The following is a 19,576-nucleotide window of genomic DNA, read 5'->3' as shown; positions in this document are numbered from 1 at the left end:
ATCTTCTAACCTAATTCTATATATTTCAATTTTTTCAGCATTTAGTGCCAATGTTGGGGGTCTTAACTATCTCTGCCTTCAGTTTGTGACATCTGGGATAGTACCATATTGTAAAGGCCCCTTTTTTACACTATATTTATGTTCTTTAAGTCTATCTCCTAATTTTCTTTTGGTGACACTAATATAATTCTTCTCTATTCCTAACTGCTTGTTTCCATAAGGTATTTTGCACACACTTGCTTTCTTCTCTTTCATTAATGTATCTTTTTCATTTTTCAATATACTGTAAATATTTGGTGCTCTTGAAAATTAGTTTAGAGCTCTTATGATTTGCCATTTCTTTCATAATGTTCTTCATTCTTGTTAAAAGTAAACTGTGACTGTACTGAGTCTACTGTTTTGAATTTTTGGTCTGCTTCTTTCATAGCTTCTAATCACTTCTTTTATCATGCTACTTTTGTATACCACGGTTTGGGCCATTTCTTTAATTCTACTAAGTTCCTTCAGTCTTATATTCAGTACACTACTGCAATACAAATATGCTCTTCTAAACAAGTGACCAGAATGCTGCCACAGTATATTTTCTTAAGGCATTATGTATTTGAACTGAAACTATTTGACTGACTGAAAAATTTTTGCTGTAAATAAAACAACAAAAATAATTATGCTATAAAAATGTTCATTCAATATTAAAATTAATGTAAAGTTTTAATAAAGATAAAACAGTTCAATACTTCAAAAAATTTTAAACAAAAGAAATAAAAAGAAGTGTATAGTGTCTTGCTTGTGTATTATTTTGAGATTTTTTAAGCACAGGTTTTATATAAATCTCTTTTTTATTTTATTTAATGAAGATTAAATAAATGATATTTGAAAGTAAATAAAGTATTTACAATAAATTCATTTTTAGATTTTATTAACTGAAGGATGTGATAGCAGCATTGCAAAATTAATACAAGACAATAGAGGGAAAACTATACTTCATGAAGCAGCATTACAAAATCATATGCCTATTGAACGTCAAAAGGAATTGATTAATTTTTTGATTGTTCATTGTTCTGAATTGCTAGAAGTGAAAACTAAAGATGGAAAATTACCTTATCAACTAGTAACACCTGACAGATTATTGGTAAGAACTTTCATTAAAAAAATTTTTTATAGTGCTTTAATTATAATATCATATATTTATATCCATCAAATAATTAAGCCAGATTTATTATTAGGCTGCATTTTGGCTAATTAAATGTACAAAAGCTATGTAATTTGGACTAAAGGTAGATGGTTAAATTACTATCTTGTATTAAATTTAATCATTAGAATTAAATAAATAAATTTAGAGTATTCTGGATGAAACGATCAGTTTGGAACAAGACCCGAACCTACAACTTCTACTTAGCATGCATATGGGTTCTGCAAACAGTCATTGGGTACTGTTTAAGTAGATATGTAAACATGTACACCACAATGATTGCATGGACAGCACATGTTCATCTTATTTTCATGCAATCTGATGTACTATTAGTTTCATTCAGATGTCTCTCATCATTGATATGATTTTACAATTTGGAAACTTGTGCATATAACCTTGTAGCTACATGAGCATTGCAGTGACATTCTCCATACATAAAAACTATTTCATTATGTTCCTCATTTGTGAATCAGCCCATTGTACTCATACAAAGTAATGTCATAAAAAAGTAAAGAACATGAACATAAATAATGGTTGGTTATATGCAGGGCCTGGCCCATTCATATAGGCAAACTAGGCGATGGCCTAGGGCGCTTGAATTTGGGGGGGCGGCATGGCAAAAGTACATGCTTAAATTACAATAAATAATGAAAAAAATAAATGTTTTTTGATCACAATCCTTTCTTGCGTGTTGACCCGTGAGTCGCCATTTTGAAAGTAGCGCCATAGTCTCACAATTGCGATATTGCGTGCTGCATATTGAATAAAAATTAGATATTCTTGGGGCGATATCAAAGTCATTTGCCTAGGGTGCTGAGTTTGCTCAGGCCAACAGTGGTTATATGTATACTTGCCTTGATGTAGCTCTGAAGCAATTATTATTTGCATGAAATGTTTGCAATACATTTCATGCAAATAATAATTTGGTTAAGTACATTTTATATTTCATTTTAGTCTGATTACTATTCAGTTGTTTCTATATTTACTATTTAATTATAAAAATAGTGCACACATAGCCTTTTCACTTTCCAGCACAATTATATAATGATTAGACAAATGTTTTCAAACTGCTTTATGGATCAACTTCAGGCTACCTATATATTAATGTATTTTTGTTCTATTTCTGGTACATTAAAATATTCAAAATATGTCTATAATAATTTTTAAATTTTGGAATTAACATAAATATTTAAATTTTGTTCTTTTTAATGTTTAATCACAAATAAATGTACATTAAAATAATTACTTATTATATATAAACAAAAATGGGGGAGATGTTATGAGTGCTGTTCTGTTATGTTTAGTTTTGGTTTTAATTTTGTTTGGGAGTTGTCGTAATATGACCTCCATGTGGTTGATAATAAGTCATAATCCTTGTGGTTTAAACAGATCTTGTTCAGTATTGTTTTATAAATTTCAAATATCTCTAAAGTTCTTGTCTTGTTCCTTTTACACTTTGATTGGTTTGGAACCTTCAAGTTTAGTCTCTGTCCTTGGTTCAGAGGCATATATGGCTAGTGTGGTGGATTGTATTTTTCTTTTTAATATTGTATCTGTGTTCATTTATTCTACTAGAAATTTATCTATTTGTACTCCCAATGTAAATCAGATCACGATCAAATCTATTGTCCTTAATTGGAACTTGATATATACCTGGTGTTTTAGATAAGATTGTGTCCTTGCTATTGTGTAGAAGTTGGTCCATGCTATTATGTTGATATGCAAGTTTGGCTCGTATTTTGCTGTTTCTTCATATAATGATTTAAACCTTTAAATCAAAGTCCACTATCACCCATCTAGACTTAGCTGGAGTGTTTTGTTGTACAACATTAGTATTAGGTTGGATTGCTCACCATTATTGATGTATCTTTGAATTAGATATTGTTTGAGTGATGCTGGATATCCATGAGCTAGACTATATCTATTATGTTTTTTAATTCTTATTAGTACAGTATGTGAATGCTTGTTTTATCAATATTCAGAATTCAGCTACTTTGTACAATTAAGAGCCATTTGAGTCTACTGGTATGAAGAAGGGCATATCACCTAGTTAGCATTGATGCTTTTCTCTTTTAACTTAATGTTTATATCCTAGGAAGTGTACTGATCTAACTAGTCTAACTCAAGTGTAAAACTGTATGAATTAGTGTTAATTCTCTATACAAAAGAATTTATATCCAGTCTTGATTTCCAGATTATATAATCCATATACCTCATGTAATGTTATATTTGATAGAAATTCTGGTAATATTTTTTCTCAAGAGTTCAGATGACAAATCTACATAGGTATCAAGATGGAGCTACCCATGGGTACACTGAATTGCTGTAAGACTGTGATGTCATTATATTTGAAAAATGATGTATAAGATAGTATGTGTGCAAGCTCTATGTTTTTGGTATAATAAGGACAGGCCCTTTGATTTGCTGGATTTCGAACTTCGTTTTGATGCTATGTTGGTTATTGCAGAAAGCTCCAATTTAGGTTCTAATTCCGGACAGCAGGTGTTCTTTATAGCAGCAATGTTGGGAGGAATGAGTTGTGCATAATCAAACATTGGAGTAGGTATATGTTTCGGACCTTGTGATATTATTTGATGAATATTTGCTGGTACGTTTGCATTTGCAAAATTATAATATGGAACTTCAATAATATTACTTCGTTTATGGCAGGACGTTTTCCGTAACCAATAATATTTACTATTCAATTTCTTCCTAATTTCTCGTGCATTTTTGTTGGCAATATATCTTATTTTGTCCAGTTGTTGGTACAGAATAGACGGATCACACTGCCTGTCGAAAAAGAGATGGGCCAGATACATCTTATCTTCTTCTTCCGATATCTTTCTGCATTTATTCTTAATAAGTCTTGCTAGGAGACTTTGTTCCATTCGAGGTAATAGCGAATTCGAGTTTATTTATTCAATTTTATTAATTTATTCTATATTCCAACCACGCGCATTACGTAATTTGGAAAGTCCGTTAAAAGCTATCACTTCGAAAATTAAGGTATTCGATTTCGCCTGAAGACGACGGTTGTAAACTGTTGAAAGTACTAGTGAGTACGTCTGAAATTTAACAAATCGCTGTCAATAACGCCGCAACACGGAAGTGTCAAATTTTAATTTATAAACGTGGCGTGAAGTGAACTACAATTTCATTCATGGAAACTAAAAAACACTTCTTTGCTTTATTGGATACCAGAACGTCGTGGTTGAGACAAAAAGCCCATCTTTGGTTTTTACTAAAATGTCGAAAGAACGGACTAATCCCCAAGTGCATTTCTTTTAAATACCAAGCATTTCCAATAGAAGTTCGAATTCGCTATTACCTCGAATGGAACGAAGTCTCCTAGCAAGACTTATTAAGAATAAATGCAGAAAGATATCGGAAGAAGAAGATACGATGTATCTGGCCCATCTCTTTTTCGACAGGCAGTGTGATCCGTCTATTCTGTACCAACAACTGGACAAAATAAGATATATTGCCAACAAAAATGCACGAGAAATTAGGAAGAAATTGAATAGTAAATATTATTGGTTACGGAAAACGTCCTGCCATAAACGAAGTAATATTATTGAAGTTCCATATTATAATTTTGCAAATGCAAACGTACCAGCAAATATTCATCAAATAATATCACAAGGTCCGAAACATATACCTACTCCAATGTTTGATTATGCACAACTCATTCCTCCCAACATTGCTGCTATAAAGAACACCTGCTGTCCGGAATTACAACCTAAATTGGAGCTTTCTGCAATAACCAACATAGCATCAAAACGAAGTTCGAAATCCAGCAAATCAAATGCACAAACTGCTAGGGTAGTTAAATCGTATCTTACAAGGACAGGCCCACTTTCTCAAGTAAAAAAATCACTCAGTGTGCAGAAGCAGGGTTGCATGTATATTGATTAGTACAGTGAAACAATCTAACACTGTGAAGTATTCTTCCCAACTAAAGTGATATTGTTTAATCTAGTAACTAATTTTTGTGGATCAGTACAGAGAAATCATAGTCCTGTAAGGACTCTGCTAAGATCTTATATAATTGATTTTCTAATAATAGCATAAGTGATTTAGCTTTGTCTACATGAAGGCAAATAAAAAGAATGAAATTTAAATTTTGTGTTAATTCCAAAATTTAAAAATTGCTGTAAATATATTTTGAATATTTTATGTTCTAGAAATAGAACAAAAATGCATTAATGTATAGGTAAGTCTGAAGTTGATTTGTAAAGCAGTTTGAAAACATTTGTCCAATTATTAAGTAATTGTGCTGGAAAGTGAAAAGTTGTGTGCATGATATTTTTGGAATTATTTTTCAGCTTAAATTTCCTTTATGCATATTTAATCATATCATTTGCATATCTTTATCATTGCTAACCTAAACATAATTGTACATTCAACTATTCCTGCATTATGTTTTTTATTCAGTGATGCATTTTAACCCCCTGCATGTTGTGATGTGAAGTATTAACATGCCATATTTCACAGCTTGTTCCAGGATCCCACTTAGTATTTTAGAATGCACTAAAACTAACAGTAGAGTTGTCTTTTTCCCTACATATAGTTTGTATGGAAAAAGACATGTAGGTTATGTTATTACAATAGCTTTATTAACTTAAAGCAGTGTTTTTCAACCTGTGGGTCGCGACCCCCCTGGGGGTCACAAAGCCTTACACGGGATCGCAGGTAAAAGAAAAAGACAAGTGTTTGTAGGTCCTACACTACATTAAAAAACTACAATTTCAGTGAGGCTATACCTGTTTATTTTACAGTACAATTGGTTTTTTGATTGATATTTAGGCCTCAACTGGGGGTGTAGCCAGGGAGGGGCCTGGGATCGCAGAAAATCATAGCCGAAAAAGTGTGAGCTGATTTGCAAAAAGAAATAAAAAGTAGAAGCTGTAAATCGTGTTCTTATAAAAAAAAAAACGTCAGCGGCTCCCCATGCCCAATGTTATAATTAAAGGAAGTCTCATACTTTATCTGTGTTATTGTCAACTCTTATGAAATTTTCGTTTAGATCAACAATAATTTGTCTCAACAGGAAGAAAATTAAATACATAGTTTTTAAATTCACTGATATAGTTTTAATATGGCCCCGGGGGTCGGCAGAATTTTTAACTTGTAAAGGCGTCGCGCATTCAAGAAGGTTGAAAAACACTGACTTAAAGGAATGTAATAGTACAGTGCACTTAGGTATAATCTTGTAATTGTTGAAATTGCCAGCCTTTATTATCTATATATTCTTGTAGTTTACTTGCTACACTCAAGCACACTTTAGCACAGAGTTCTTTATTGTCATCACTTTCTTGACAGGCTTATCTGATACAGCAAATCATATCATGCACAGTGTATTGTTTTCATGAAAAGATTTTATCTTTGATAGCGGCCAAAAGAATTGGGTGAGTTCTGGTGATCTTGGTGACCATTTCATTTCATTGACTTATCCATCTCTTGGGTAATTGTTCAAGAAACTGACACATTGTTATTGGCATAGTATAGAGAACCCCATCTTGTTGAAAGGTATAGCATCATTATCATGCTGTCTGTAATTGTGATAAAACAGTGTCAATCAGCATGTTAAGAAGACAAATAATACAAATAAATAATAATAAAAAAATAAACTGCATTTTCCGTACTCTCAACAGTAAATTTACTTTTTCCAACCCTTGTTTGTATTTTTCATATGCTGCAACTTTGAAATAGACAATGTTTTCCTATTTTCATAAATAGTTGAGATTATAACTTATAAATAGTTGAAATTTATGTCTCCTCTCAGCCCTTCTATCATAGAGGGCTGAGAGGAGACATAAATTTGCACTATTGTTTAGTGCATGTTCAACATAATATACTGGTGTGCAAAACTTAAGCAACAATTATTTTTTTGCTATAACTGTGCAAGAAATTACCTGGGAGATGTTCAAATTCAGAATGCAGAGAGTATTTCATACTTAAAGGATGAAAAAAGCATACTAGCTCAAAAATGAATAGAACACATACAGTATGGAATCAAAGCTTTCTTCTTATTGTAGTCTTGCACTGTGCACACTTACTGCACATGTTCTACATGCCCTCATGTCAGCTGTGATGGCTTCTTCCTGATGATATGCCCCAGTAGACCTAGGTCTGTTAGGCGATGTTAGAGGGTCAAGGCACAGACAAATTAAATTAAGGACTTTACAAATCTGGTTAAATTTTAGTAACAAAGATTTAATCATAAATATTTACAAAACATTCATCTGTTCTAAAACATGAGAAGAACATAAATCTATTTAAATTTACAAGATTATGGAACACATACACTGTACAAGAGGAAGGATTGAAGATATTACTTCTTCTTTTTAAAAAGACACAATAATCAACATACCGACAAAAATAACGGTTTTCGGAGGTCCTTCGATGTTTCCTGTTTTAATATCTTGCACTTATTTTGTGAACAACGGGCGTATTCTCTACGATGAATTTGGATTCCGTTGTCTTCATCTGAAAGTTCACACGTGTCAGTCCTTTTTTTCTTTATTCTTACACCACATAGTCTGTTGATCACTCCAGAAACAGGAACTGGAAAAAGTTCCCTTTTGGACGGGAGTTCCAATATTTATACTTCCTGCCATTGGGTGTGATGTGAAACACACGTGATGTTGGTCATTGACCAATCAACAAGCTCGACGGTTCAAACCTGTCCACAATCCGGTACCATAAAATAAAACGGAATTTTACAACAAAACCCGACATGACACACATCATATATACATAAAATAAACTATACATAGTGCTTGGGCACTACACTGAATACAGATCACCACTCTACTGAGTTGGGTGTTAATCGTAATGACTGCAATACAATTTTCTACAATTTCATGGCTGTCTGCTTAAAAATTATATTGTTGCTTAAGTTTTACACACCAGTGTACATTGGCAAAAAGTCTACCCTATTACTTTTTGAATTAGCTGGAAAGAGACTTTTGTTACCACTCTGTACAGTACATTAATTATAATTTAATGACTACAACTGTATCATTTGGGATGACTAAATTTTTTTATAAAAAAGTTTTTAATACTTCATTAAATCATTGTAATCTTCTATATAAATTGAAAATTCAAAAAATTTATTGAACTATTTTATAAAAAATTAAAGATAATTGAAGAAAAAATTGAAAATGAAGATGTTTCTCAAGAAAAGATTTACGTTACCATAATTTCAGTTGTATAACCTGCAGCAGTATATATATCCCTCAGAAAATTGCAAGAACAAAAGTAAAACCTTTGTATAACCCATCCTACCATATGTTTCATGCTTCTTAGGTGGCCATTGAAAGCAAGATAATTTCCAGTTCAGAAGTTACATTTCAAGCATTTAAATTACCAAACGATCGCCTAAATATCGGGCTATAATTAAATGATTAGAATAAAGTAATTTGACATTAGAGGTAGGCGTTAGGCGCCATCTCTTAAGTAAATTAATAATTAAAATTAAATAAATAAATTATTAAATAAATTTAGAATCTTCTGGAATAAAAGAACTGGCCCGGGGCGGGACTCGAACCCGCAGCCTCCGCTTGCCGTGCGGCGCGCTTACCAGTTACGCTACCCAGACCCTCGAGCTAGTCTTCGCTTCCAGAAGTATATTAGATTTAGATATAACCTTACTTGGTTAAATACATCACTGACTGGGGACGACTCCTTCGCCCACGGCCATAGCGGCACTCAGCCAGCTAACGCAACACCCGGCGAGGTATATATATATATATAAATCAACAACTCATAGCCCGAGTAGTAAATACATCACCAAACGATCGCCTAAATATCGGGCTATAATANTATATTCGTAATATTCGATATTCATCACCTTTTGATGACTTTTTTATTTTTCCATATTCGTCAGTATTTTCTATATTCATCATCATTCCCAACACCGGAAGTGGTACTACAATTGCATGCTCGCGCCAGCTAGCCGTGTTAGATTAGTGTTGCCAATTTAGCTAATTTTTTGCTAATTTAGTGGATTTATGAACATAAATAAAATTAATAATTAATTTTAAGTATTAATTTACTTAAGAGATGGCGCCTAATGCCTACCTCCGATGTCAAATTACTTTATTCCAATCATTTAATTATAGCCCAATATTTAGGCGATCGTTTAGTAATTTATTATATACTATTCGGGCTTTGAGTTGTTGTTATTTCAAGCATTACTTTTTTGATTCATTTTTGTTAGTAAATAATTCTAGATATATAAACAACCAAGCCCAAATATTCTATAATAATCATATGAATTTCTGGATTATTCAGCCATTAGTTTGGATGAATATTAATAATTAATATGAAATATTTTTTTCTAAAAATAGATGGTTAGGCTGCAGGTCTAATACATTTTGGTTTATCTAAAGAAAAAAAACCTATTCCAGCAATTATTTTTTAATTTTAATGTTATTGTTAATTGTCTACTTGGACTTTACTTATTAATAGGACTTAATACTGGTGTTTAAAGATTGGCACAGCAATGAGAGTTAGTTCAGGAAAGAACAAAATTTCTTTATTATATCACCTGTAGTAATAATTTCTGTACACATATTATACGTGTTTCAGGCTAGCATGCCCCTCATCAGCAGTACTACTTCAATACACTAAAAAGGTAACAACAATAAAACAAATAAGTTACTGTATAAGTTAAAAAATTTTTCACTTAGCCATAAAAAACAATTTTAAAACTTACTGTAAATACATATTCCAATCCCGAGTATAAATGTATCTTTCTCGTTGTATAATTAAACATTTCACTATATAATTAAATTAAATAAATATAGTAAATAAAGGTTGTAAATTATTAAAAACTAACAACAACATATAAGAAACCAAAAAACTTGCATCTATTTTTCACCATTCAACAGTGTTATGTTAGGGAGACTGTTAACTATGCTTTTTTATAAACGTCATCAAGTATGGTGCTCCAGGATTGGTGGATTATACAACCCAAATTATTGTTTATTCTATTTCTTTCTTTCTTTATGTTTAAATGTTTGTATAATTGACGTTTGTAATTATTTGATTCTTTTTTCTTAATTTTTATAGTATCTTTGTTGATTTGGCACCCATAACTATTGCAGTGTTCTGCTACTGCAGAATTTGCATAATTACCTCTTATTGCACATATGTGCTCTTTTATTCTTGTGCTTAATTTTTTTTTTGTTTCTCCTATATAAGTTTTGACCGGATCACAGCTGCAATTGAATGAATACACAATTTCTTTTTCTTCCATTAAATCTAATTTTTTATCTACCCTATGATATAAATATCTTTTAAATAAATTATTTTTTTCCGGTATTAAATTCACTTTTCCATTTAGTATATTTTTAACTCTTTCAAACAGTTTAGGTACATACATCAAATTTACACATTTTCTATCTTTTTTAAATTTTCTATTTTTATTGTCATTATTATTAGTTCAGTTTAACCATTTTTCTAATATTTTTTTGGGGTAACTATTCAGTAAGAACATTTTTATGACATGTTCTATTTCCATCTCTTGATTTTCTAATTTACTAGTTCTGTTTTTAATTTTTTTTATGTACATTTTAAAGATGTTAAATTTCATAGCTTGTGGAACATTGGTTTTATAATTTAGTACTTTTGGTATTTGCGTAGGTTTTATAAATTTTCTGAATTCTAATTTATTGTCAGTTCTATTAATGGTTATGTCTAAATAATTTAAACTATTATTACACTNGCTCCAGGATTGGTGGATTATACGACCCAAATTATTGTTTATTCTATTTCTTTCTTTCTTTATGTTTAAATGTTCGTATAATTGACGTTTGTAATTATTTGATTCTTTTTTCTTAATTTTTATAGTATCTTTGTTGATTTGGCACCCATAACTATTGCAGTGTTCTGCTACTGCAGAATTTGCATAATTACCTCTTATTGCACATATGTGCTCTTTTATTCTTGTGCTTAATTTTTTTTTTGTTTCTCCTATATAAGTTTTGACCGGATCACAGCTGCAATTGAATGAATACACAATTTCTTTTTCTTCCATTAAATCTAATTTTTTATCTACCCTATGATATAAATATCTTTTAAATAAATTATTTTTTTCCGGTATTAAATTCACTTTTCCATTTAGTATATTTTTAACTCTTTCAAACAGTTTAGGTACATACATCAAATTTACACATTTTCTATCTTTTTTAAATTTTCTATTTTTATTGTCATTATTATTAGTTCAGTTTAACCATTTTTCTAATATTTTTTTGGGGTAACTATTCAGTAAGAACATTTTTATGACATGTTCTATTTCCATCTCTTGATTTTCTAATTTACTAGTTCTGTTTTTAATTTTTTTTATGTACATTTTAAAGATGTTAAATTTCATAGCTTGTGAAACATTGGTTTTATAATTTAGTACTTTTGGTATTTGCGTAGGTTTTATAAATTTTCTGAATTCTAATTTATTGTCAGTTCTATTAATGGTTATGTCTAAATAATTTAAACTATTATTACACTCTGTTTCGGCTTCAAATTGTATGTTTGAAACAAAGATAATAATAACAATTTTAATAAGAACCAAAGAAAATACACAGATATATTTGATAGCAAGCATGCCTAAAGTTCCCCTAATTATACTAGGCCGTTCGAGAGAGAGAGAGTTTACAAGCGAATCGCGGGTTGATAAATACCTTTCTTCTGAGTCAAAGATCTGTAGTAAGATGACACCACTGATAGAATGTTCGATCAACGGGTTCTGGGTCTTGTCCGTTTACAGGAGCATTGAGGTATGGAGACACGGAAGAGGAGCTGATATCCATAAAAAGGCACGATCGTTAACACGGTTTCAATTCTGGATTCCTGGTCACGGTATTACTCCTTGAGGACGACTTTGGTGGACGGACTTTGGAAGACGACTGACTTCGGGTGTTTTTTTTGTTCTCTCTTGTTATTCCGCTAGGGTTTTTCCCGTCAGGTCAGGAGGTTGTTGTTAAGGGTCTGGCATCCAATGTGGGCACTTTATCCAAAGTTCCGGGTGACATATCACTGACTAGCTGGATCCTCCTCAATAAGGAACCAACTCTGTGGGAAATAATTTTTTATGGCTTTTAGCCTAACTTGATAAAACACTCAAAGTTAAGAATTTCCCAATAATTAAAGTTTAAAATAACACTTTAATGGGGGGTCGGTTCGTCCCTCACAGTGTTTACACATTGTTCACAATCGCAGGAACACAATTAATGTGAGCAGAGTTGATCTTTTCTTTAAGATCAACTCTGCTCTGCTTGTGAATATGTAAACTGATTAAAAACCCCTCTTGCACCAGATTCTTGTAAAAATATTTCTTGAAAAAATTAAAAAAAAAAACTGCTGATGTTAGTTGTATTCTTATGGTCATGAAAATGTGAGACATCAAATTTTTATTTGTATTTAGTCTTCAATTTGTAATATTTTAAAATATATTTTATCCTAGATTTTTTTAATTTAGAAAATAACTTTATCATTGATATTAAAATTATTTTCTGTTTAATTTTGTTCAAAATGTTGTAACCTTTTAAACAGAATTTCTTCATGAGTTTCATTTGTTTTAATAATTTATTTTGTATTTTTGTTTCTTATATTTTGTATTAATGAATTAACTGTATTAATCTATATTAATTATAAGTATTTATTAAAAAGTTAAATCTTAATTCATTAAAACAAGTTAAGGTAATAAAAAACAGTGGCGAGTATATGATAATTAAATATTCAGTGTCATTTCTTGCAAACCTGTGAATAGGTAATTGTCCAATGGGTCAGTCAGTTGCTTGCCACTTACCAGTCTTACAGGGTAAACCAACTTTAACTTGTGATTGAAATTTAAAATTGGCCTGCAATTCTATTAAATGCAAATAATTCATGGGTTATCTACCTGAAAGATAGAATTTATTCATTTTAATTGTCTACAATACCAAGCTTTTAAGATTAAAAGATTTGCTTTCAAGATATGTAACTTTATATTTAAAAAATGATAGTTCGGGAAGAGAAAATTAATTCCTAATGTTACAGTAAAAATGGCTTTATATTCAACAAAATCATATGGAAACTTACAAAAATAAGAAATAAAGTTATGAGTATTTTAATTTTATTTATGCTATAAAATTTGCTTAACTAACCAATACTTATATGGGATTGTATATTATTCTAACTTCTGAAAATTAAATATTTCTTAACTAACTAATTTTTAAATTCCATTTATTTCATATTTTCAAATAATAATTGTAAGACTAAAATCTTACCAGTTAAAGGACATTCTATCTGAATATATCAATAACAAAGATAATGTATTCTAATGGTCTCATATAATACAGAAATTTTATTGTAGACAATATACAATAACAAAGAAAAATATGCAGAAGTTTCTGGATAAAATTGTTTAGCAAAGAACTAATGTTTAGAATTTATTAGGTGTAACTGTTGTGAAACATGTTACAAGATACAAAATATTAAAAATACAAAAATTAAAATGTGACGGTTCTTCTTCATTTATATCCTAGAAGTTAAAGAATAGTTGCAATGTTAAACATTTAAATTTTAAATGTAGAAATTTTAAAATATTCTTTGCATGTTTTTATTTTGGCATTGAAATCATTGAAAAATCAGAGTCTGAAAGGAGAAACTTTCAATGCTACTGAAAAAGATTAATATAATAATAACAAAGGATGTGCCGTCTATGGAGACTGTGAAAGCACTGCTTCCCTTGTATTTTATAAAATATAAATATATATTGTGCAATTATTTTCATATTTTAACATACTTTGAATTAATTAAATAAAATTAATATTTTATTATAATCGAATTATGTATTATCTTATTACAAATTTCTATACATTAAAAAATAATGATAAGATTGCTATTGTATATTCAAATATAAGTTCGTACAGTAGAGCCTCGAAAACTCGGCACTCGATAACCCGGCACTCTGGATAACTCAGCCACACCCTGGCAGGGCAAAAAAATCCTTAGTTAATTAATTTTCATTATAGACAGCTTTGTGCCTTATAAAGTATTTTTCTGAGGTCTGTCTTATGAAGTAAATTACTGTACACAGTGTATTCATTAATTTTCATTTTCATGTAGTAAAGGCTCTATGCCTTTATAAAGGATGTACTTTTCCTTTGTTTAAGGGTATTTGGGCAGTTTATTCTCTGTTGTATTCTCAAGCAAACAATACATGCAAGTACAGTACAATATTTTCTGAGGAAACACGCATACTTATCCTTTTTTAACTCCATTCCCGATAACCTGGCATTTTCACAAACTCAGCCACCCTTCGGTCCACATTAGGCCGAGTTTTCGAGGCTCTACTGTATATGCATATTCCCAATGGAAATGTTGTATTGTTGAATATGGGACAACTTCCACAGCAAAAATATTGAATTGTGTAAAGTGGCCAGATTATATATATTTGCACACACGATTTACAGAGCACCAACCTCTTGCGGTCTAGCTCATGGATGCTACACACCAAAATCATATGCTTCCAATGATTTTATCCAGGGCCAGCGGGATGCCATGACTTCCCATTTTCCCTCTTTTCTCTCCTCCTTTCTCCCTTCCCTTCCTCCCACCTCTACCAAACCTTCCTCATTTTTCACCCTCTTACTTCTTCCAAACTGGATAATACCTTTTGAGTGGTGCCTGGTCTTCATCTTCTATTAAATGTAAATCTTAAAATCTATTCAGGGCCAGCACAGCTTCCCTATCATCACATACACACCACTGCGAAGTATTTATATTTTCAATATCAAAAGTAATTTGTTATTTAAAATAATTGTTATAAATTTGAATAAAATTAAATATTTTGATGTATAAAACAAATTTTTTTTAAAATTTATTATATCCTATGCAAGTAATATTTTAGTTCTTATGTCATTAAAAAATCTGTCTTTCTGCTTTGTATTTTAAAAAGAATTTGATAATAAGAATTTGAATTATATAAATTTAGTACATAAAGTTGTAAGTTTTAACTTTTTTATAATAATTATGAAATAAAAATGAAAATGATACTATTGATAATTTTTTTCCAGGTAAAAAATGAACTTCAGTGTAAGTGGGATAACAACTGTGGTTACGTCAAAATATAAAGAATTTTAAACAATTAAGCATTCTATATATGATTGATTTTTCCCCTCTTCTTCTTATATATATTTTAGAAGAAGAAAATATTTTGATTTGATAAATAAATATAAATGAAGTATATCATTTAAATTAATATATTCAAATGAAATATATCATTTTAAATTATAAATTTCATTAACTGATGTGTAAAAACCAATATATTTTTATATAGTTATAATTTGTAAAATTTTTATTAAATCTGAAAGTTTAATTTGTTGTTATGATACATATAAAAATTATTGTTTGGAAATTATGATTAATTTAGTTATAGAGTACAAAAATTGCCAATTTTTATTCAGTCTACCTTATTTAGTGCTTATTACTTAATTGAAAATAAGCTAGTGTTATGTGAATAATTTCTATCTCCCATACATGACAATGACTCATTAGTGGACTTTTCTGTTATTAGTATAAAAAAACCAGATTAAACCAAATAACAAAATTATGATAACAAAGTACCAGGTAAAACAGATGTCCAAAATGATTCTAATTTGGGAAAATGCAAATCTACTATTGTACTTGTTTTTTTTTAATAATGATGTGATTATTGTTAATTTAATTCTTACTTTAAAATTTTTATAGCATACTATTTGCTAATATATCACATGAAATACCTGTATGTTAAAATATTTTATACAATCTTTGTATTAATACTCTTGGTAAAACAATAAAATTATTTTATATCTGTTTATTAAATAAATTTATTAATCAAATAGTTAGTTGTGAAAATATTTACATTATAAAATAATGTTTTAGAACAGAATATAAAATTTAAATTTCCTATAGTTTTAATTTGAAACATTCACCNAGTACAGTAGAGCCTCGAAAACTCGGCACTCGATAACCCGGCACTCTGGATAACTCAGCCACACCCTGGCAGGGCAAAAAAATCCTTAGTTAATTAATTTTCATTATAGACAGCTTTGTGCCTTATAAAGTATTTTTCTGAGGTCTGTCTTATGAAGTAAATTACTGTACACAGTGTATTCATTAATTTTCATTTTCATGTAGTAAAGGCTCTATGCCTTTATAAAGGATGTACTTTTCCTTTGTTTAAGGGTATTTGGGCAGTTTATTCTCTGTTGTATTCTCAAGCAAACAATACATGCAAGTACAGTACAATATTTTCTGAGGAAACACGCATACTTATCCTTTTTTAACTCCATTCCCGATAACCTGGCATTTTCACAAACTCAGCCACCCTTCGGTCCACATTAGGCCGAGTTTTCGAGGCTCTACTGTATATGCATATTCCCAATGGAAATGTTGTATTGTTGAATATGGGACAACTTCCACAGCAAAAATATTGAATTGTGTAAAGTGGCCAGATTATATATATTTGCACACACGATTTACAGAGCACCAACCTCTTGCGGTCTAGCTCATGGATGCTACACACCAAAATCATATGCTTCCAATGATTTTATCCAGGGCCAGCGGGATGCCATGACTTCCCATTTTCCCTCTTTTCTCTCCTCCTTTCTCCCTTCCCTTCCTCCCACCTCTACCAAACCTTCCTCATTTTTCACCCTCTTACTTCTTCCAAACTGGATAATACCTTTTGAGTGGTGCCTGGTCTTCATCTTCTATTAAATGTAAATCTTAAAATCTATTCAGGGCCAGCACAGCTTCCCTATCATCACATACACACCACTGCGAAGTATTTATATTTTCAATATCAAAAGTAATTTGTTATTTAAAATAATTGTTATAAATTTGAATAAAATTAAATATTTTGATGTATAAAACAAATTTTTTTTAAAATTTATTATATCCTATGCAAGTAATATTTTAGTTCTTATGTCATTAAAAAATCTGTCTTTCTGCTTTGTATTTTAAAAAGAATTTGATAATAAGAATTTGAATTATATAAATTTAGTACATAAAGTTGTAAGTTTTAACTTTTTTATAATAATTATGAAATAAAAATGAAAATGATACTATTGATAATTTTTTTCCAGGTAAAAAATGAACTTCAGTGTAAGTGGGATAACAACTGTGGTTACGTTAAAATATAAAGAATTTTAAACAATTAAGCATTCTATATATGATTGATTTTTCCCCTCTTCTTCTTATATATATTTTAGAAGAAGAAAATATTTTGATTTGATAAATAAATATAAATGAAGTATATCATTTAAATTAATATATTCAAATGAAATATATCATTTTAAATTATAAATTTCATTAACTGATGTGTAAAAACCAATATATTTTTATATAGTTATAATTTGTAAAATTTTTATTAAATCTGAAAGTTTAATTTGTTGTTATGATACATATAAAAATTATTGTTTGGAAATTATGATTAATTTAGTTATAGAGTACAAAAATTGCCAATTTTTATTCAGTCTACCTTATTTAGTGCTTATTACTTAATTGAAAATAAGCTAGTGTTATGTGAATAATTTCTATCTCCCATACATGACAATGACTCATTAGTGGACTTTTCTGTTATTAGTATAAAAAAACCAGATTAAACCAAATAACAAAATTATGATAACAAAGTACCAGGTAAAACAGATGTCCAAAATGATTCTAATTTGGGAAAATGCAAATCTACTATTGTACTTGTTTTTTTTTAATAATGATGTGATTATTGTTAATTTAATTCTTACTTTAAAATTTTTATAGCATACTATTTGCTANCCTTTCTCCCTTCCCTTCCTCCCACCTCTACCAAACCTTCCTCATTTTTCACCCTCTTACTTCTTCCAAACTGGATAATACCTTTTGAGTGGTGCCTGGTCTTCATCTTCTATTAAATGTAAATCTTAAAATCTATTCAGGGCCAGCACAGCTTCCCTATCATCACATACACACCACTGCGAAGTATTTATATTTTCAATATCAAAAGTAATTTGTTATTTAAAATAATTGTTATAAATTTGAATAAAATTAAATATTTTGATGTATAAAACAAATTTTTTTTAAAATTTATTATATCCTATGCAAGTAATATTTTAGTTCTTATGTCATTAAAAAATCTGTCTTTCTGCTTTGTATTTTAAAAAGAATTTGATAATAAGAATTTGAATTATATAAATTTAGTACATAAAGTTGTAAGTTTTAACTTTTTTATAATAATTATGAAATAAAAATGAAAATGATACTATTGATAATTTTTTTCCAGGTAAAAAATGAACTTCAGTGTAAGTGGGATAACAACTGTGGTTACGTTAAAATATAAAGAATTTTAAACAATTAAGCATTCTATATATGATTGATTTTTCCCCTCTTCTTCTTATATATATTTTAGAAGAAGAAAATATTTTGATTTGATAAATAAATATAAATGAAGTATATCATTTAAATTAATATATTCAAATGAAATATATCATTTTAAATTATAAATTTCATTAACTGATGTGTAAAAACCAATATATTTTTATATAGTTATAATTTGTAAAATTTTTATTAAATCTGAAAGTTTAATTTGTTGTTATGATACATATAAAAATTATTGTTTGGAAATTATGATTAATTTAGTTATAGAGTACAAAAATTGCCAATTTTTATTCAGTCTACCTTATTTAGTGCTTATTACTTAATTGAAAATAAGCTAGTGTTATGTGAATAATTTCTATCTCCCATACATGACAATGACTCATTAGTGGACTTTTCTGTTATTAGTATAAAAAAACCAGATTAAACCAAATAACAAAATTATGATAACAAAGTACCAGGTAAAACAGATGTCCAAAATGATTCTAATTTGGGAAAATGCAAATCTACTATTGTACTTGTTTTTTTTTAATAATGATGTGATTATTGTTAATTTAATTCTTACTTTAAAATTTTTATAGCATACTATTTGCTAATATATCACATGAAATACCTGTATGTTAAAATATTTTATACAATCTTTGTATTAATACTCTTGGTAAAACAATAAAATTATTTTATATCTGTTTATTAAATAAATTTATTAATCAAATAGTTAGTTGTGAAAATATTTACATTATAAAATAATGTTTTAAAACAGAATATAAAATTTAAATTTCCTATAGTTTTAATTTGAAACATTCACCAACAAAAATACAAAAACTAATTTTGTTCTTTTATTTAAGCTTTATTAAAATTCAGTATATATTTCGATTATTTAAATTAGAAATAATTCAATAATTTAATATATTCTTTAATAATTCCTTGTCATAGAAAATTATAATTTTTAAAGCTTATCAAAACAAATAAATAAAGTTCAAACTGCTTTGTGGTGAATTAATAATCCAA

At 29.3% G+C, this 19,576-nt stretch overlaps 1 protein-coding gene across 3 annotated transcripts in view; it reads left to right on the top strand.

Moving 5' to 3' along the window:
• Positions 1-15,463, top strand: part of LOC111637419 — a 62,282-nt gene extending 46,819 nt beyond the window's left edge. For all 3 annotated transcript variants that reach the window (XM_023382904.1, XM_023382906.1, XM_023382905.1), the window contains exons 8-9: positions 911-1,129; positions 15,253-15,463. In XM_023382904.1, the coding sequence (XP_023238672.1) occupies positions 911-1,129; positions 15,253-15,309 (276 nt within the window). In that variant the 3' untranslated portion in view covers positions 15,310-15,463. The remainder of the gene's footprint in view (positions 1-910; positions 1,130-15,252) is intronic.
• Positions 15,464-19,576: the final 4,113 nt, after the last annotated feature.

Source organism: Centruroides sculpturatus, unplaced genomic scaffold (genome assembly GCF_000671375.1).
Source record: "Centruroides sculpturatus isolate CEXI.00-Female unplaced genomic scaffold, Cexi_2.0 scaffold172, whole genome shotgun sequence".
In the NCBI taxonomy this organism is placed as follows: Eukaryota; Metazoa; Arthropoda; class Arachnida; order Scorpiones; family Buthidae; genus Centruroides; species Centruroides sculpturatus.
This window is presented reverse-complemented; position numbering and strand designations above follow the sequence as displayed.